The sequence below is a fragment of the Adiantum capillus-veneris genome, chromosome 14 (genome assembly GCF_014529385.1).
Source record: "Adiantum capillus-veneris isolate H3 chromosome 14, ASM1452938v2, whole genome shotgun sequence".
In the NCBI taxonomy this organism is placed as follows: Eukaryota; Viridiplantae; Streptophyta; class Polypodiopsida; order Polypodiales; family Pteridaceae; genus Adiantum; species Adiantum capillus-veneris.
In genome coordinates, this window is record NC_140944.1 from 87267983 (window position 1) to 87288424 (window position 20442).

The 20442-nt window shown below is 47.9% G+C and overlaps 1 protein-coding gene and 1 pseudogene across 1 annotated transcript; one reads left to right on the forward strand and one right to left on the reverse strand.

The window, feature by feature from the left end:
- The first annotated feature begins 579 nt into the window (after positions 1 to 579).
- Positions 580 to 2044, forward strand: LOC147442720 (uncharacterized). Its single transcript, XM_086529413.1, has 2 exons — positions 580 to 1567; positions 1665 to 2044. Exons 1-2 carry the CDS (start codon positions 580 to 582, stop codon positions 2042 to 2044), a joined length of 1368 nt encoding a protein of 455 aa, XP_086385539.1.
- Positions 2045 to 14519: 12475 nt separating this feature from the next.
- LOC147442721 (uncharacterized) lies at positions 14520 to 15144 on the reverse strand (annotated as a pseudogene).
- Positions 15145 to 20442: the final 5298 nt, after the last annotated feature.

Here is a 20442-nt window from a genome sequence, read left to right on the forward strand (position 1 = left end):
TCTCTCTCTCTGTGCGTAGATGTGTCAACTTCATCTAATGAAAAGTGACACCCTCCCTTTCTCTGCTGCATGACGATATGAGATTTTTATATAACCTGGATGTGGGTGCTTTTTATTATTGATTTGTGTTGGAGGCTAATTATTGATTCCTCATTGGAGGATGTCCGTTTATGATTACTGCCAACACAAACAAATAGGCTCCAATTGTGTGAGGGCAATCATGGCAGGTACAGTTTAAGGGAATAGTCTATAGTCTCCCAAAAGAATTTAATTTGTAAAGGAGACACTAGGTCCCATGATTTGGCTTTGCTGAGTGAGAAATAATTAAAGTGATTTCGTAAATGTAACCATTATTTGGCTTTGCTGAGTGAGTACTCATTTAAGTGATTTTGTAAATGTAATCAAATTAGAGGTTCTGCTTTGCTGCAACTATTTAGCTATGCTAAGTGGTTACTTATTTCCATGAATTGGATAAAGAAATCAACCTAATTGCAACTCTTTTCGGTTTGCTGCCTTGAAGATACTTATAAAGATCCACTACATTTTTTTTGTAATGTATCGCTCGGTTTTTCTGTAGCCATGTTGTCTCGAGAGAATTTGCTGATGGATCTCAACAGCGAATGGAGCGACAATGGCAAGGAGGTGCCTTCCTCTATCCTGCCCACAGAGTCCCTACTCGATGAAGTGATGCCGACGATCGAAGAGTTGGCTGTGGCAATCCGTCCAATGGCGCCACAGAAGGGATCACCTCAACAAAACACCTTGGTAATGGGGTCTAGCTTGCATCCACGACAAGCTGGATCATCAATCAGAGGCCTTGGCGGCTCATGTGCTTGGGGGCCTTCAATAACACCGCCCCGAAGGGCCTTCGTAGACATTGGACTACGCCCTGATCCACCAATCATCTTACCTCGGGTGCGGCCAGCTCCAATGAGGCCATCCTTGCTTTCAATACGGCGTCCACTGCCGACCACAATGTCACTGCCACTGTCTACACGTCCAGCATCGGCTCTGCCAGCCCCAATCAAACATTCCCCCCATCAGGGCCTACCGCCACACAGCAGGTTAGCTCGGATCGCTATCCCTAGTGATAGCAACACCTCAGTTGAGGGAGCACCGGTGCCTTCATTGACCCAAACGCCACAAACGTCTGGACGAACTAATTGGAGGCTCCACGAGATCATCACTTTGGTCGAGGCCAAGAAAGAAATACAGGTACGACAAAGTGAAGGAGGGGTTTACGAGCGTACTCGTCGCGAACGCTGGCAAATGGTAGCTGAAACCTGTCAGGCACGAGGCGTCATGCGTAATAAGGCACAATGCAAAACTAAGTGGGAGACTGTACACTCCCTGTTCAATAGGCTCAATGACTATAAGAGGAAGATTCCCTCAGGGTGGTCTAGCTACTGGCAAATGACTCAAACCGACCGGCGCACGAAAGGACTACCTGTAGAAGACTTTCCATTCGAATTGTACAACAAAATGCAAATGCTTTTTGGCGGGGACCGCGATGCCGACATCGGGGGGTTGTTGGTTGACTCTATGGAGGATGACACGACGCCACTAGGTATACAAGTGCCATTGGAATTCGGTCCATAAATTTATTTTCACTACTGTTTTTATTTGTTGCTTTCACCCTAATTTCTTTACTTCTTCACATGTAGGCGACGAAGAACACAACCATACCATGCCTGCTGATAGTGACAGCACAGGCGAGCAACAAACACCGCCTATTGCCACGAACGATGGTGGTGGACCCAGTGACACATCAGCAGAAGGAAGCTCAGGAGGGATCAAGCGAAAGCGGCGCTCGCAGGTCAATGGCAACAACATCAAGGAGCTCGTGGACTCGATGAAGAACTTGGCGATGGTGTTGCAAAGTTCAGAGGATCGTAAGGACGCACGTGAAGACGCTAGGGAAAAGAGATTGCTAGAAATCGAGGAGGCGAGAAACGAAACCACTCGTGACAGTGCAAATGCAATTTGTGTCTCCTTAAACCGAGTGGCCAACTCCATTGCCTCCCTGGCGATACAGAGAGAGTAATACTTGTGGGTTGCATTCCTAGGTGTTTGTTTATTAATCATTGTCTGCATTGAGTGGTTGTTAATTAAGCTGAGACACATTTTCAAAACACTAGTGCCCTCAGAGAATATTTACCGCTTTTCCTTTGAAGACAGAGGAAAGGAATTTGGGCTTTTATACTCAATTCCTCTATTTTGGGACATAATTTCTCCTTTCTCCCTTGCCCTCGATCGGCGTTTTTAAAATTGAAAACGACACGATATTAAGCTAAGTCACATTTTTCCCGAACACTGGTGTCCTCGGAGAAAACTTGCCACCCCCACCCCCCCCCCATTTTGCCGCCCCTCCTTTTCACTAAGTTTACCTTTCAACCAAACTTTTATAGAAGCATCTTGTGTGATTCTTATAAAAAGTAACGAAGAAAAAGTTTGTGAGACTTACTTGCTCTACTTTGAATTTTCATTACATAGAATCTTTCCAAGATGCTTTAGCATCTCCAATTAACATCTCCTTGAAGAAAAAGTTTGTGAGACTTACTTACTCTACTTTGAATTTTCATTACATAGAATCTTCCCAAGATGCTTTAGCATCTCCAATTAGCATCTCCTTGCAGCTCACGATTTAAAATGAATCCCAATGGGTAGAATTTGACCTCGTCACATAGAGATGTATAAACCTCAACCTTAACCACTATGCTATATGCCTACGCTACCCTTTGGGTTCCCTTTAAGCATTATACAACGCCGCCCCCCCTCCCCCCCCCCCCCCCCCCCCCCCCCCCCCCCCCCCCCCCCCCCCTTCTTCTCCTTTCCCTTTTTTTTTTCCCACCCTTCTCTTTTCCTTTCTTCCCCCGTAAACTAATTAATGGCTTTCCCTAAAAAAGTCGTTTTCGGCACCTACTATGTTTTTGGTAAACATCTATGGTTTTGCATGACGTTGGATGTGATATTCACTGTTGAGATACTATTTCAATTGGATAGTAAAGCTTTAGGGCAGGAAAGATTTTAGTAGTGTGTTTTTGGTTCATAAACCATTCTCAGATGAACTTTTTGTGAGACTTCCAAATGCCAAAGTTTTTGTTGTGTGTAACTTGATTCCCACACACTGTGCACCTTGCATTCTCTCTCTCTCTCTCTCTCTTCCCCCCCTTTCTTTCTTTTACAAAAGGATAGGGAGCACTATTTAATATGTAGATGCATTGATTTTAAACTTGCAAACACTTTATTGGCAGTAATAAATTGAAGGTGCTTGCCCTCATTAACCCTCACTATCTCTGCCTGCCCCCCCCCCCCCCCCCCCCCCCCCCCAAAACCAACAAAAAACAGAAAAAAAAAAAAAAAAGTAATGAAGCATTGGGAGTTTTTAGTTGGTTACTTGGTTGAGTTATGTAAATGCTTCAAAGTGTGTTATTGAAATAACAAGCCTACTGATATTTTTCTGTGACTGCCAAAGGCCAAACTTTTTGTGTGTAAACCATTTTTACACACACTGTGCATTGTGCCAATCCCTCTCCCCACCCCCACACCAGCCCACCCCCCCCAAAAACAACACACAACTTAATGAAGCATCTTTTTTACTGTGGGCCCTCTCTCAATCTCTGTCTCCCCACCCCTCCACCCCCCCTTCCCCCCCAAAAAAAATTAATGAAGCAGTGGGAGCTTTTAGTTTTTTATTTGGCTAAGCTATTGAAATGCTTCATAGTGTGTTTTTGAAGTGTTCTTAAATTAACAAGCCTACTGATATTTTGTGTCACTGCCACAGGCCAAACTTTTTGTGGGTACCATTTTTTCGCACATTGTGCATTGTGCATTGTGCCAATATCTCTCCCCCTCCCCCTCCCCCACCCCCCTCTCTCTCAACACACAAATTATTGAAGCATTTTTTACTATGGGCCCGCTCTCTCTCTCTCTCTCTCTCTCTCTCTCTCTCTCTCTCTCTCTTACCAAGAAGAAGGTGCAGCGTGTACAAATATGGATACACATTATAAACCTGGCATTGTCCCCCCCCCCCTCTCTCTCTCTCTCTCTCTCTCTCTCTCTCTAACAATTTGACTCAATGACGCATTCAGAGCACTAAGCCCTCCCCTCCCCCCCCAACTCAATGACGCATTCGGATTATAAAATAATCAACAATGTATAGATCAAATTACAGACAGGAAAGCAATGTATAGACTGAAAAACAATGTCCATTACATAGTGGTACAAACTAATCCATGTGACCATCTCGTATGTAAGCGAGCAGGACGTCTCTGGTAGTCAATCCCCTCACTGCAACTCCTAAAGGTTGTTGAGCTTGCTCCACGTCGACAATGGTATCATCATCGAATGGTACACCAAAGTCCACCCATATGTTGTGTAGAATGCAGCAGGTGGCAATCACTTTTGGCAAGATCTCCACGTCAGGTTGTCTCACCCATTGTTGTAGATAACCCCACATTTTTTTTCAACCTACCAAATGCTCGCTCCACAACAATTCGTGTACTTGATAGTTTGTAGTTGAGCTGTTGCAAGATATCATCGCGCTCGGCAGCAGGAAACGGTATGACAAGCCATGGCAGGTTAAGGTAACCACCATCTCCTAGAATGTATTCTCGAATTCGATGCCGCTCCACCGTAATTGATGGGCCATCTAGAATCACATTGGTTTGTTCTTTCCTATACAATGATGAATTCCGTAGCACACGGATGTCATTGCAGACACCGGGCATACCACACATGACATCAAGGAAACGCAAGTTGCTGTCGACCACCGCATGCAATATCATAGAGTAATTACGGTTCCTATCGAACCAATGTGCGTTGCATCTATTGCACCACAACAATTGGGGAAGCCTTGCTTTGCTTCGAATCCCTCTTTCACCAATTGCTTTTCTTGTGGTGTGGTTGGCCAACGAGTGAATGTGCTCCTATGTCGCATCATGGCATCAATGAACTGCCTAAAAACTCTACTAACAGTGGATCAACCAAGTCCATACACATTAGCAATGTTATGGACCTGCCCTCCAATGCCGAGCATGTGTAGAGACAAAGCAACCTTCCTCGCACCGTAAGCACCCTTGTGGGCACCGCAGCTACTATCTGTCGAGGAATTTGTTTTTGTTGAAGGTCGCCTTGCACCAAAGCGCAAACGAAGTTGAAGCAGTTTTGTGGAATTCACAAGTTTTCCTCGAAGCGAATGTCGTCACCCTCTGTGTAGTCGAAGAAAGTATGCCAGAAATGGCGGCTTCGAGGTTTGACGTACCATACACCGACAGCAGAACTCTTTCGTTGCCGGTAAGATACTGCAAAGGCGATGATGCAATGATTGTTGGCGGCTTCGAGGTTTGACGTACCATACACCGACAACAAAACTCTTTCGTTGCCGGTAAGATACCGCAAAGGCGATGATGCAATGATTGTTGAAATTGCAGCTTCAATGACCGGATCGTCGTCATCGCAAAGATTGGAGCAGCTATCGATTGGGGGAAGAACCTGTGTGCCGATGCTTGACACCCAGAAGTGAAGAGCCAAAGAAATTGCCATTATCGCGCCGCCAAGAACTTCATGCAAGGTGTCCATATTTCAGAATGGAACACCACAAATGGAGTGGGGGGCCTTTCTCTGCGTGCACAATCGCTATGGTGAAGACGAGCCTGAAAGAGTGGATATATTGAAACAAATAGGAAGTATGGCACTGAGCTGGGGACGAGCGAGAGTGATCTGAGAGAGAGAGAGAGAGAGAGAGAGAGAGAAGAGACTCCAGTTTCTGCATGTAACGGAGTCGAGAGGCGTTTTGAGTGCAGGAGATGACAGAGAGTAGCTTCAGCATGCGCATGTGTGTGTGTGTGTGTGTGTCTGTGTGTGTGTGTGTGTGTGTGTGTGTGAGAGAGAGAGAGAGAGAGAGAGAGAGAGAGAGAGTGGCAAAATGTAGCAATGCTGGCTGCAGACAGGCACACGTGCCAGAGCACTGGAGGGTTTGTACTAGGATCGCCATAGCATCGATGAACCCTGAATGCAGTTACGATCATGCCTTAGGTTGGCGGGCAATCATAAAGAAATGAATGGCGGATTCTGGAGTTAGGCGCACTTTATGGGGTGCCGTTTTCAATTGGAGGGCCCTTCAATGAAAAACAGGACGCCTGCCAATGGTGCCTCCACATTGGAGCTAGGGTAGAGGAGCGAGTTTAGAGGCGTTGAAATCTTGGCGCCTCTAGCTCCAGCTATACAGAGGCAATCTAGGCGGGGGAGGGTGCGTCTGATGCGTCGTGACCTTGCGCATCTGTAGCAAAAGACGGCAGCACAATCGCTACTCCACAGCTCAAACGCGACAGGGATTTCGAAATCCTTTGTAAAAAAGGGGGGCAAAATAGAAGACGGTTTTGGGGGGTAATTAGAGGTACGAACGCCAGCAAGGATTGAACCGTCACCTGCACGAATAAGATTCACCCACATCTGCTCTAAACCGTCCCGCCTTGGGTTGCTTGTGCACCTACATTGGAGCCTACTATTCTTAAACAAAAGCGGGGGGATTGGTCCTTAAAAAGGCACCCTGTTTTTTACTGGCTCCTCTACCCTATGGGGGAGCGCTCTTAAGCCCCAAGAAAAAGCCAAGCCACAAAAATCTCGAAAACGCTTCCTTTGTTTTTTCTTCCTCTTCTTTTTTCAAAGCAAAGAAAAAAAGTTTCTTTTGTTGGGCAGAAGCGCCTGGCGCCACAGCCTCTTGGGCTTTTCTTTGCGGAGTCTAGTCCTTTTGCATTTGAGCAAATTCCACCACAGTAAAGGGATCACCTTTTTTCGTTTTTGAACTTATAGCCAAGGGGGTCTTTAGGCATGGTTTTCACACTGCCGGTGCTTACTGCTTACAACACAACCGGGGCTTGCCATACAAATTTTTCGGCTATGCTGCATGGGAGATCCATTTACCGGCCCCAAAATCCTCGCGCTTCCCTACCATTCCGTACCATGGCATCCGAAAACACGTCCGATAATAGGGAAGACCACCCAATCCCTTTTCGCCATGCTTGTCTATCAATTTGAATTGGGCATATCTTGATGTCCATGACTCCGATTAGTAGGCCGCCAATTTTGGCTGACTCCCCATATCGCATGCAATTTTTTGCGATCTTGGCGAGCTCAAGAAAATCCCTGTCAGCGCGCTTACCATCATGGCCCGGTGAGCACATACCCGACCCCCGACAAATATTCCACAGGCCATAACTTGCTCCTCTGAGCTCCGAATGGCGAACCGAAAAGATCGGCATAAGCGACAGCTTGAGCTTTACACGTGTATCCATTGATCCCATTTTTCACCACCTGTTTGTACCCGCCCTGCCCGTCGGGACTTGCGAAGCCTTCTAACTTCGGACTGGCATATCTTTCACACTGAAGCCCCGTTTGACGAGCCGTCTGGACAAGCTTCTAGAGCATCTTGAACACCACATTTCGGGACACATTTTCTGCATTTTGAACACCTTGACTTGCTATCATCATTATCTCACTTCGGAGGCCCCCTAGCCTAAAAAAGCCCTTTAAGCACGCATTTCCGTTGCCACTGTGCTGCTGAGGTCTCTCACACTAGCTTTAGCCCTCTACCATGCACCTGTTAGAACCCTTTGCACTGCATAGCACACTTTATAGCACGAACCAACTTTGGATGCACCATCATTGCCCACCCCCCTGTTGAACATTCATGTTCAACAACAAACAGCCTTATTGCAATAAAAGTTGCCACACCAAAACAAACTCTCTGCACGTCACAAAACCACCTAACATATGTACAAAACCTGGCGTTTGCTACCCGCTGCCTTTGCTCATGCGGGTTGCCCAACCCCTTGCTTTACCTGTCATCCACCGCCTGGGTCAAACACCATGTATTGGTCTCTTCCATCCACTTGTAACACCCTTGCATAGTGCCATACCAGGGCACATAGCCAACTGCATACCCAAACAGCCAACAACATACTTCTATTATTCCATGCACCCCATGGCATACTACTGGCTTGCAACAAAGCACCTCCAAGAACACCAAATAGAGCACCATCGTGCTCACCATCCAAAGACATACCTGCACCATCGCTTGCACCGAACATACCTGACATACCCTCCCATCCATGTAAAGCTAGATCCTCGTCTAGCAAATCCTGTACCTGCTCAACAGCCCACTTCACAGTTGCACTTATGAGCATACCTTTCAACCACCATTCACAACGCTCCTTGGAAAGCCTAGACACAATCTCGGAATCCGCATCACCTGCCACAGAGTGCTCTTGCTGCATAGGAAGCACCTCTATCTTTGGCTCCACACTTGCCTTCACACCTGCCATGCACTCAACTCCAACATCATCAAGATCTCCCTCATCAATCGGCCCTTCAAGGTCGATAAGCACCACTCGCTTGTCGGCTTCCATCATCTACTCTTCAAGCATCTCTTCTACTACTGCATCATGCTCCATCAAGGAAGAGAGAAACTCATTCTCTATCGCATTATCCTCATCTTGATCTTCATCCATAAACAAGGCCACCTCGTCATTCTTGGCAAAACCCTGTACCTAATGCACCACCACAGCATACTCCATAGCGACTTTCATCAGCATGGCCATTAACATGGCACCGCACATCACCTTCACCTGCATATCATCACCTGTAGGCTCGGGCTCCTCCACTTGGTCTCCACTGAACATATCAGTTTGCATTTTACCCTGCTCTTCACACACATCCCTCATATCTCTACTCACATGCAAGAGATTGAACTCATCATACCTTGACCGAGACGACCTGGCCTCCCAACTTGTGTCAACATCCAAAGAGCTACTTTCACTTGGTTCAACCTCGTCCTCTATCTCAAGCTCGGGAAGCTCCTCTAGCTTCACCGCTTCAACCTCGTCTGCAAACCGCACTTTTTGGCCCTTATCACACTTCAATGGAGCTTCTACAGCCGCACTTTGACTTGGAAGTACCTCCTTTGTCTATTTTGGAACCACCTGCACCTCCTGCACAATTGGAGCTGCCCTAACTGGCATTCTCGGCATTGGAACCATCCTGTCTTTCTGTAGCCACATAACCCTCGGTTCCTCTCGCACATGCACTTCTCTTTGCACCATCATTGGCTCGGCTACGACTGCATCAACCTGCTTTGGCATCACAACACTTGGCAAACCCTGTCTAGCTTCACGCTTCTTGAGAATCTTCTTGGTTTGCCCTTTTGCTAGAGCCACCACTTCTTCATATGACACCTGGCCGTCTATCTCAACCTTGTCGCGCACTTCCTCATGCAGGCAATCCATGAATTTTCTCAACTTTAAAAATCCAACATTCTCAGCAGCAGTTACCTTTATCAACTTTCCCCAAAAAACCTCAAACTCCCATAGGAACGCTTGAAAATCCGCTTCCAAGCCTTGCTTCAAATAGCCCAGCCTTCTCTTTACTTCATCCAACTGCGCATCTGCTACATATTTGCTTCGAAAAGCCGCTTCCGGTGCTTCATGATCCACCTTTTCCTCATTAGGCAGGCCATCGAACCATAGCCTCGCTTTACCACGAACGAGCACCCCTGTCCTCTCCAAAACACCTTCAAAACAAGCAACTCACACTAGCAGGGCCTCGCCTGCACTTAGCCCAATGCACACACGCTTTGCATGTTCATCAAATATTGATCACCCCAATCTTACCTACTTCCAACGCTTCCACAACTCAACACCTCTCTCTCTTTCTCTCTCACACACACAAGGGGCCCAGGGGGACGCACATGCTCACACACATCGACACCGCACACCTTGGAGACGAGCAAAGAAGAAAGGGGGGAAGGGGGGAGAGACGACACCAAAACCGGCAAGGATAGCTTTCCTTCAATGAAAAACACCTTGTACAAGATCCGCACTGTCTGCTCTAGGCCTCGAAGCTCGACTCTGTTGGCACACAACTCGACAGAAAATCCACCGATGTCTTCGCTTGCATAGTAGCTCCTCATTGTGGAAACCCTCGCTGGCTCCCTCTTCTTCCAAGCCCTTGTGCTCTCGGGTCGCTTCAAGGACCACCCCTGTTGGCTCCCACCACTCTGCACACGAAGCTTCCTCTTGGTATCCTTTGTTGGCCCTTTCCTCTACCCAGTGTTCGCTCTTCCGAGCCGCTTCCTGACGATCCTTCTCCCTTGGGTGTTGGCTTCTATCACACTCGCAAAGTGCCTCCTTCTTCCCCAAACTAAAAGCCCAAACTCAAAAATCCAACACAGCTCAAAAAACGCTCCCTTCTCTTTTCTTTTAGTTCCTCTTAAGCCCCAAGAAAAAGCCAAGCCACAGAAATCTGGAAAACGCTGCCTTTGTTTTTTCTTCCTCTTCTTTTTTCAAAGCAAAGAAAAAAAGTTTCTTTTTTTTTTTGGGCAGTAGCACCTGGCGACCACTACTGCCTCTTGGGCTTTTCTTTGTGGATTCTAGTCCTTTTGCTTTTGAGCAAATTCCACCAAAGTTAAGGCGTTACCCTTGTTCCTTTTTGAAGTTATAGCCAAGGGGTTTTTTAAGCATGGTTTCCACACTGTCGGAGCTCACTGCTTACAACACAACCCGGGGCTTGCCATACAAATTTTTCCGCTATGTTGCATGGGAGATCCATTTACCGGCCCCAAAATCCTCGCGCTTCCCTACCGTTCCGTACCATGGCATTCGAAAACACATCCAAGGATAGGGAAGACCACCCGATCCCTTTTTGCCATGCTTGTCTATCAATTTGAATTGGGCCTATCTTGATGTCCATGACTCCGATTAGCAGGCCGCCAATTTTAGCTGACTCCCCATATCGCATGCAATTTTTTGAGATCTTGGCGAGCTCAAGAAAACCCCTGTTAGAGCGCTTACCATCATGGCCCAGTGAGCACATACCCAACCCCCGACAAATATTCCACAGGACATAACTTGCTCCTCTGAGCTCCGAAGGGCGAACCGAAAAGATCGGCATGATCGACAGCTTGAGCTTTACACGTGTATCCATTGATCCCATTTTTCGTCACCTGCCTGTACCTGCCCTGCTCGTCGGGACTTGCGAAGCCTTCTAACTTCGGACTGGCATATCTTTCACACCGAAGCCCCATTTGACGAGCCGTCTGGATGAGCTTCTAGAGCATCTTGAACACCACAGTTCGGGCCACATTTTTTGCATTTTGAACACCTTGACTTGCCGTCATCATTATCTCACTTCAGAGGCTCCCTTGGCCTTAAAAACCCCTTTAAGCACGCATTTCCGTTGCCACTGTCCTACTGAGGTCTCTCACACTGGCTTTAGCCCTCTACCATGCACCTGTTAGCACCCTTTGCACTGCATAGCACACTTTATAGCGTGGACCAACTTTCGCTGCACCATCATTGCCCACCCCCCTGTTGAACATTCATGTTCAACCACAAACAGCCTTATTGCAATAAAAGTTGCCACACCAAAACAAACTCTCTGCACGTCACAAAACCACCTAACATATGTACAAAACGTGGCTTTTGCTACCCGCTGCCTTTGTTCATGCGGGTTGCCCAACCCCTTGCTTTACCTGTCATCAACCGCTTGCGTCAAACACCATGAATTGGTCTCTTCCATCCACCTGTAACACCCTTGCATACTGCAATACCATGGCACATAGCCAACTGCATACCCAAACAGCCAACAACATACTTCTATTATTCCATGCACCCCATGGCATACTGCCGGCTTGCAACAAAGCACCTCCAAGAACACCAAATAGAGCACCATCGTGCTCACCATCCAAAGACATACCTGCACCATTGCTTGCATCGAACATACCTGACATACCTGACATACCCACCCATCCATGTAAAGCTAGATCCCCGCCTAGCAGATCCTGTACCTACTCAACAACCCACTTCACAGCTGCACCTATGAGAATACCTTTCAACCACCATTCACAAAGCTCCTTGGAAATCTTAGACACAATCTGGGAATCCGCATCACCTGCCACCCACAGAGTGCTCTTGCTGCATAGGAAGCACCTCTATCTTTGACTCCACACTCCCCTTCACATGTGCCATGCACTCAACTCCAACATCATCAAGATCTCCCTCATCAATCGGCCCTTCAAGGTCGATAAGCACCACTCACTTGTTGGCTTCCATCACCTGCTCTTCAAGCATCTCTTCTACTGCTGCATCATGATCCATCAAGGAAGAGAGAAACTCATTCTCTATCGCATTATCCTCATCTTGATCTTCATCCATAAACAAGGCCATCTCGTCATTCTTGGCAAAACCCTGTACCTGATGCACCACCATAGCATACTCCACAACCACTTTCATTAGCATGGCCATTAACATGGCACCGCACATCACCTTCACCTGCATATCATCACCTGTAGGCTCGGGCTTCTCAACTTCGTGTCCGCTGAACATATCGGTTTGCATTTCACCCTGCTTTTCGCAACTCACATGCAAGAGATCGAACTCATCATACCTTGACCGAGAGGACTCGGTCTCCCAACTTGTGTCAACATCCAAAGAGCTACTTTCACTTGGCTCAACCTCGTCCTCTATCTCAAGCTCGAGAAGCTCTTCTAGCTTCACCGCTTCAACCTCGTCTGCAAACCGCACTCTTTGGCCCTTATCACACTTCAATGGAGCTTCTACAGCCGCACCTTGACTTGGAAGTACCTCCTTTGTCCATTTTGGAACCACCTGCACCTCCTCCACAATTGGAGCCGCCCTAACTGAAATTCTCGGCATTGGAACCATCCTGTCTTTCTGTAGCCACATAACCCTCGGTTCCTCTCGCATATGCACTTCTCTTTGCACCATCCTTGGCTCCGCTACCACTGCATCAACCTGCTTTGGCATCATAACTTTGGCATCAAAACCCGGTCTAGCTCCACGCTTCTTGAGAATCTTCTTGGTTCTCCCTTTAGGTAGAGCCACCGCTTCTTCATATGACACCGGGCCGTTTATCTCAACCTTGTCGCGCACTTCCTCATGCAGGCAATCTATGAATTTTCTCAACTTTAAAACCCCAACATTCTCAGCAGCAACTACCTTTATCAGATTTCTCCAAAGCACCTCAAACTCCCATAGGAACGCTTTAAAATCCCCTTCCAAGCCTTACTTCAAATTGCCCAGCCTTCTCTTTACTTCATCCAACTGCACATCTGCTACATATTTTCTTCGAAAATCCGCTTCCAGTGCTTCATGATCCATCTTTTTCTCATTAGGCAGGCCATCGAACCATAGCCTCGCTTTACCACGAACCAGCAGCGGACACACCTGTATCGCACCTTCTTCCCTCGACAAACCGCTTTCCAGCACGATCAACCCATAGTCTTGGAGCCAGGTTCCTGCATCTTCGACCCCAGTGAAAATGGGAAATCCCGTCCAAGCCATTACTTCTCTAGCAGCACCTGCTCTTCAAAGGCCTCACCTTTGGCATCACCAAAATCATCGCTTTGCCTTCAAACAGGAGCATCAGTGCGCTCCTCAGTGGGGGCACCAGAAGATGGAGAGGGGGAATGGGGAACACACCTGACACACAATCAGCTGCCCCTATATAGCTCAGGGTATTCACAGCATCCCTGTCCTCTCAAAAACACCTTCAAAACAAGCAACTCACACTAGCAGGGCCTCGCCTCCACTTATTAGCCCAACGCACACACGCTTTGCATGCTCACCAAACATTGATCACCCCAATCTTGCCTACTTCCAGCTCTTCCACAACTCAACACCTCTCTCTCTTTCTCTCTCTCACACACAAGGGGCCCGGGGGGGCGCACACGCTCACACACACCGGCACCGCACACCTTAGAGACGAGCAAAGAAGAAAGGGGGGAAGGGGGGAGAGACGACACCAAAACTGGCAAGGATAGCTTTCCTTCAATGAAAAACACCCTGTACAAGATCCGCACTGTCTGCTCTAGGCCTCGAAGCTGGACTCTGTCGGCACACAACTCGACAGAAAATCCACCGATGTCTTCGCTTGCATAGTAGCTCCTCCTTGTGGAAACCCTCGCTGGCTCCCTCTTCTTCCAAGCCCTCGTGCTCTCGGGTCGCTTGAAGGACCACCCCTGTCGGCTCCGACCACTCTGCGCGCAAAGCTTCCTCTTGGTAGCCTGCATTGGCCCTTTCCTCTACCCAGTGTTTGCTCTTCTGAGCCTCTTCCCAATGATCCTTCTCCCTTGGGTGTTGGCTTCGATCACACTGCTCTCGCGAAGAGCCTCCTTCTTCCCCAAACTCAAAGCCCAAACCAAAAATCCAACACAGCTCGAAAAACGCTCCCTTCTCTTTTCTTTTTCTTCCTCTTAAGCACCAAGAAAAAGCCAAGCCACAAAAATCTCGAAAACGCTGCCTTTGTTTTTTCTTCCTCTTCTTTTTTCAAAGAAAAGAAAAAAAGTTTCTTTTTTTGGGCAGTATCACCTAGCGCCAGTGCCTCTTGGGCTTTTCTTTGTGGATTCTAGTCCTTTTGCTTTTGAGCAAACTAGTGTGGCTGGCGGCCTTCGGCCTCTCTCTCTCTCTCTCTCTCTCTCTCTCTCTCTCTCTCTCTGGCGCTCTTCATGACCAACTCTCCTTGAGACCCCCAACCTCAAAGCAGTCCCATTTCTTTAGGCTGAAGGATAACCCATACACAGTGGTAGGAGCAATCAGAAGCTGCTCTTTGGCGGGTTGATTTTTCTTCTTAGTTACTTCTACCTCCTTTTCCGGAATGCCTCTCAACAACTCTGAGAGTGGTTGTGCATTTCCAAATGGCTAATCATGATTCTCCTTTGCCAAGCTTACCAGATCTACCATTTTTCGCCCATCTACACTTACCCTTCTTAAATGAAAGCATCCCTTAAAATCTCTTTCATAGAACCCCAAGCGACCCCCGGAAATGCATGAATCGAAAGTGCTCCTTCACAACATAATCATAGAAGAGTTGTCCTCTTTGTCGAAGACGTACTGCCAGGGCCTGCTGCTCTTCGCTTAAGAAGAGAGACCATGGACAAACAGAGAATGATTTGAAGGGCACTTCACCATCAAACTCTTTAGTTTTATACTTCGTGGTGCAAGAGTGGAAGCTCTCTCCATTGAAAAGCTCCAATGTACTCACGGGGGGAGAGCGTTGTAAGCACGGATGGAGTGACTTTGGGCTACAGATAAAATATTGCCAATGCATGCTTGATAAAAAAGACGACATTGCCGAAATCGATATGTGATATGTCCAAGATGCAGCTCCTTGATGGTCAAATAACAAAGACATTCCGGCCCAGTTCAGCGGACTCAACATATCAGTAGCTCACGTCAACTAGCCTCTAGCATCGCTTGGTGTGAAATGGAGCATCTTCGCCTTTGTTTCTAACCTTCCGTCAAGCATCATCCAATGGTTGTGAGGCTTGGGACTGCCTGCTGGCTAATGAGAGAGAGAGAGAGAGAGGAGAGAGAGAGAGAGAGAGAGAGAGAGAGAGAGAGAGAGAGAGAGAGAGAGAGAGAGAGAGAGAGAGAGAGAGAGAGAGAGATGGCATAGCTCATGTAGTACACCTGAGCAAGTACTGTAGCATCCATATGTACGAGGAGAGCATCAATACAGGCATTATGGTGCTGTTATCAAGAGTTTTTCGTTGATGAAGATTTCCTACATATCAGCAAGGTTGTGGAGGTGGCAACTGCAAGGTGAGACTTGAGACTTGAGAGTGTGGTTGTGTGAAGAGCCAGCAGTGCCACAAACGGAGATGGTGGCAAAACTTGCAAGAAAGGGAGGCATTGCTGAATGCGAGAGCAGGAAGGGAAGGTCTTTTGAGGGCGCAAGTGGTGCAGTCCAAGTGTGGGAGTTGCAGCTAGTGATCGCTACAACAGGGTGGATGCAGCAGATAGGCCCGTGCTAGCTACATGAAGCAAAGGGAAAAGGTTAGTAATAGGCGGAGGGAGCAGGCACACCTCATGCAAGTGGCCAGGGCCGCTCGACGTAGTGCTCTCCCTAACTTCAAGGACAGCAATCTCTCTCTCTCTCTCTCTCTCTCTCTCTCTCTCTCTCTATTTGCGGGCAAGCACTCACCAGGTAGCACTCGCCATGGCACTGCTCCTCACTATGGGCAAGCACTCCCCATATCACTGCTCCCGACTCTGCGCTGGCTGCCCTTGCTGAGCGTTAAATCCGCGCTCGCCCGCCTGTCAAGTGGAGCGTCAACCGAAATATTCCAGGGGAGCGAGCGGATTGCAGGAGAAGGTCAAAGGCCTCAAAATTGCAGGCACAGGCTTTTGCAGCCACGTGTAACCCAACCCTTGTCTTTTTAATATAGTATATAGATTCCACCAAAGTTAAGGGGTCACCCTTTTTCCTTTTTGAACTTATAGCCAAGGGGATTTTTAGGCATGGTTTCCACACTGTCGGTGCTCACTGCTTACAACACAACCGGGGCTTGCCATACAAATTTTCCAGCTATGCTGCATGGGAGATCCATTTACCGGCCCCAAAATCCTCACACTTCTCTACTGTTCTGTACCATGGCGTCCAAAAACACGTCCGATAATAGGAAAGACCACCCGATCCTTTTCGCCATGCTTGTCTATCAATTTGAATTGGGCCTATCTTAATGTCCATGACTCCGATTAGCAAGCCGCCACTTTTTGGCCGACTCCCCATATCGCATGCAATTTTTTGAGATCTTGCCGAGCTCAAGAAAATCCCTGTCAGCGCGCTTACCATCATGGCCCGGTGAGCACATACCCGATCCCCGGCAAATATTCCACAGGCCATAACTTGCTCCTCTAAGCTCCGAATGGCGAACCGAAAAGATCGTCATGATCGACAGCTTGAGCTTTACACGTGTATCCATTGATCCCATTTTTTGCCACCTGTTTGTACCTGCCCTACCCGTCAGGACTTGCGAAGCCTTCTAACTTTGGACTAGCATATCTTTTACACCGAAGCCCCGTTTGACGAGCCGTCTGGACGAGCTTCTAGAGCATCTTGAACACAACATTTCAGGATACATTTTCCGCATTTTGAACACCTTGACTTGCCGTCATCATTATCTCACTTCGGAGGTCCCCCTGGCCTAAAAAACCCCATTAAGCACGCATTTCCGTTGCCACTGTCCTGCTGAGGTCTCTCACATTGGCTTTAGCCCTCTACCATGCACCTGTTAGCACCCTTTGCACTGCATAGCACACTTTATAGCGCGGACCAACATTGGCTGCATCAACACTCTCGGACAGAGACAAGATAGAGGAGGAGCGGACACGCTAGAGAGATAAGGAGAGAAGGTGAGTTCAGGTAGAACGGGGAGAAGAAGAAGAGAAATATTTTATGCGCCGCAAGGCACGGTGGAGAGGGGGAATGGGGAACACACCAGACACACACTCAACTGCCCCTATATAGCTCAGGGTATTCACAGCACCCCTGTCCTCTCGAAAACACCTTCAAAAAAGATTATATACACTAGCAGGGCCTCGCCTGCACTTCGCCCAATGCACACACAACCTGCACAGTCGCCAGACAGCGATCACACCGATCTTGCCCGCTTCCATGCCTTCGACAACTCAACACCTCTCTCTCTTTCTCTGTCACACACGCAGGGGGCCCGGGGGGCTCACACACTCACACACACCGGCACCACACACCTTGGAGACGAGAGAAAGGGGGGAAGGGAGAAAAGATGACGCCAAAATCAACTGCAATGGGGGGCTTCTCTTCTTTATTTCACACCAGAAATAGGCACAACACCGTTGCCACAACCGGCGTACACCAAAAAAAGCACAAAGGACGAGCTTCGCTCAAGCCCGGCTTCAAGGACTCCATGGCTTGCACTCCTCGTGAGCTCCCTGTGGCTCCCAACGAACGAGCAACCCAAGATCCAAAAAAACCCCGTCGAGGAAGTTCTCCCCTCCCTTCTTTCTTTGTTTCCCCTTTTCAAAAGCAAAGGAAAACATTCTTTTTTTGGCAACTGAGCCCGGCGCTACTGCCTTTTGTCTTTTCTTTGTGAGTTTTGCTTAACTTATGAGGTTAGCTTTTTTTTTTTTCTCTTCCCATTCCAGCCACCTTTCCCTTTGCATTTACAACCCACAACCAAAGGGTTTTTAAGCCCTCATTTCCCACACAGTCGGTGCTCCCCCATGGCGCTAAATATCCACCACACAAATGCACTCGAACCCCGTCCTGCTAGCTCAAAGCCATAAAATTTTTTCCTGCACTGCAAATTTCTCGAGCTCGCCAATTGAAATTGCTAAAGGATGGAAAAAATGCGTGTGACTGCCTTACATTCTCCTTGGCATGTCCAGTCGCCCATCGCCCATGATTTCGATTTCCAAGCCGTCGATTTCAACTGACCCCACTCAATGCATGCTACCTTGCCAAACCTAGTCGAGGCAAGGAAAACACCCGGCGGAACGTCTTTTAATGCGGACAACCTTGCACACACTTGGCCCCCGGGAAAACTTTCAACTGTTCATAACTTTCTCGTTTGAGCTCCGAATGGCGAACCGAAAAGACCGGCATGCTCCACAACTTGAGCTTTACATGTGTATCCACTTATCCCAGTTTTGGCCACCTATCTGTACCTGCTCTGCCCGTTGGGACCTGCGAAGCCTTCCATCTTCGGACTGGCATATCTTTCACACCGAAGCCCGTTTGACGAGCCGTCTGGACGAGCTTCTAGAGCATCTTGAATACCACATGTGGGGACACATTTCTCGCATTTTGAACACCTTGACTTTTCGTCATCATTATCTCACTTTGGAGGCCCCCCGGCCTAAAAACCCACTTTAAGCATATATTTCCGCTGCCACTCTCCTGCCCAAGGCCTTCATACCTGCTTTAGCTCTTTGCCATGCGCATGCTAGCACGCTTTGCACTGCATAGCACACTTCCCAATGCATACCAACTTTGATTGCACCATCATTGCCCAGCCCCTTGTTGAACATTCATGTTCAACCACAAACAAGCTCATTGCACTTAAAAACTGCCACACCAAAACAACCTCTCTGAACATCACAAAACCACCTAACATATGTACAAAACCTGGCATCTGTCATCCCCCACATTTGCTCCTGCGGGTTGCCCAACCCCCTGCTTTACCTCTATTCACCCACCAGGGTCAAACACCTTGGATTGTTCCTTTCCATCCACCTGCAACAATCTCGTATAGTACCACACCAGGGCACACACCCAACTGCATAACCAAACTGCCATCCACATGCTTCTACCACTCCAAGCACTCAACGGCATACTGCCCATCGCAACAAAGCACTTACAAACACATCAAATAGAGCACTATCGTTCTCAACCAACACTCTCGGAATACTTGTATCATCACTCGTACCAAATAGACCTAAATATATGACCCACCTTCCCATCCATGTAAAGCTAGATCCTCGTCTAGCAGATCCTGTACCTGCTCAACAGCCCACTTCACAGCTGCACTTATGAGCATCATAGGAAGCACCTCTATCTTTGGCTTCACCCTCGCCTTCACAGTTGCCATGTACTCAACTCCAACATCATCAAGATCTCCCTCTTCGTCTCCACCGAGCATAACGGTATGCACTGATCCTTGCTCCTCGCACACATTCATTGTATCTCCATCCACTTGCAAGAGATCAAACTCATCATACCTGGACTGAGACGACTCGGTCTCCCAACTTGTGTCAACATCCAAAGAGCTACTTTCACTTGGCTCAACCTCGTCCTCTTTTTCAAGCTCGGGAAGCTCCTCTAGCTTCTTCACCGCTTCAATCTCATCTACAAACCGCACCCTTTGACCTTTACCACACTTCCATGGAGTTTCTACAACCACACTTGAACTTGGCAGCATATCCTTTGCCTGATCGGGAACCACCTATATATATTCCATAATCGAAGCCGCTCTAGCTGCATCCTCGGCATAGGAACCACCCTATCTCTCTGCAACCACAGAACCCTCGGCTCCTCTTGCACATGCACTTCTGTTTGCACAATCCTTGGCCCGGCTACCACCGCATCAACCGCTTTGGCATCACAACACGTAGCAAACCTTGTCTAGCTTCACGCTTCTTGAGAATCTTCTTGGTCCGCCCTTTTTGCTAGAGCCACCGCTTCTTCGTATGACACCGCGCAATCAATCTCACCTTGTCTCTAATTCTTCATGCAGGCAATCAAAAACTTGCTCAGTTTACACACTCAACATTCTCAGCAGCAGTTACCTTTATCAGCTTTTTCCAAAGGACCTCAAACTCCCATAGGAACGCTTGAAAATCCGCTTCCAAGCCTTGCTTCAAATTGTCCAGCCTTCTCTTTACTTCATCCAATTGCGCATCTGCTACATATATGCTTCGAAAAGCCGCTTCCAATGCTTCATGATCCACCTTTTTCTCATTAGGCAGGCCATCGAACCATAGACTCGCTTTACCACGCACCAGGAGAGAAAACACCTGTACAGCACCTTCTTCTGTCGACAAACCACTTTCCAACACAAACAACCAATAATCTTGGAGCCAGGTTCCTGCATCTTCTACCCCAGTG

Coding starts and splice junctions, on each gene's coding strand:
- LOC147442720 (XM_086529413.1), top strand. CDS start 580: ATGTTGTCTCGAGAGAATTTGCTGATGGATCTCAACAGCGAATGGAGC. Junction 1,568..1,664: donor GGATGACACGACGCCACTAG/GTATACAAGTGC, acceptor CTTCACATGTAG/GCGACGAAGAACACAACCAT.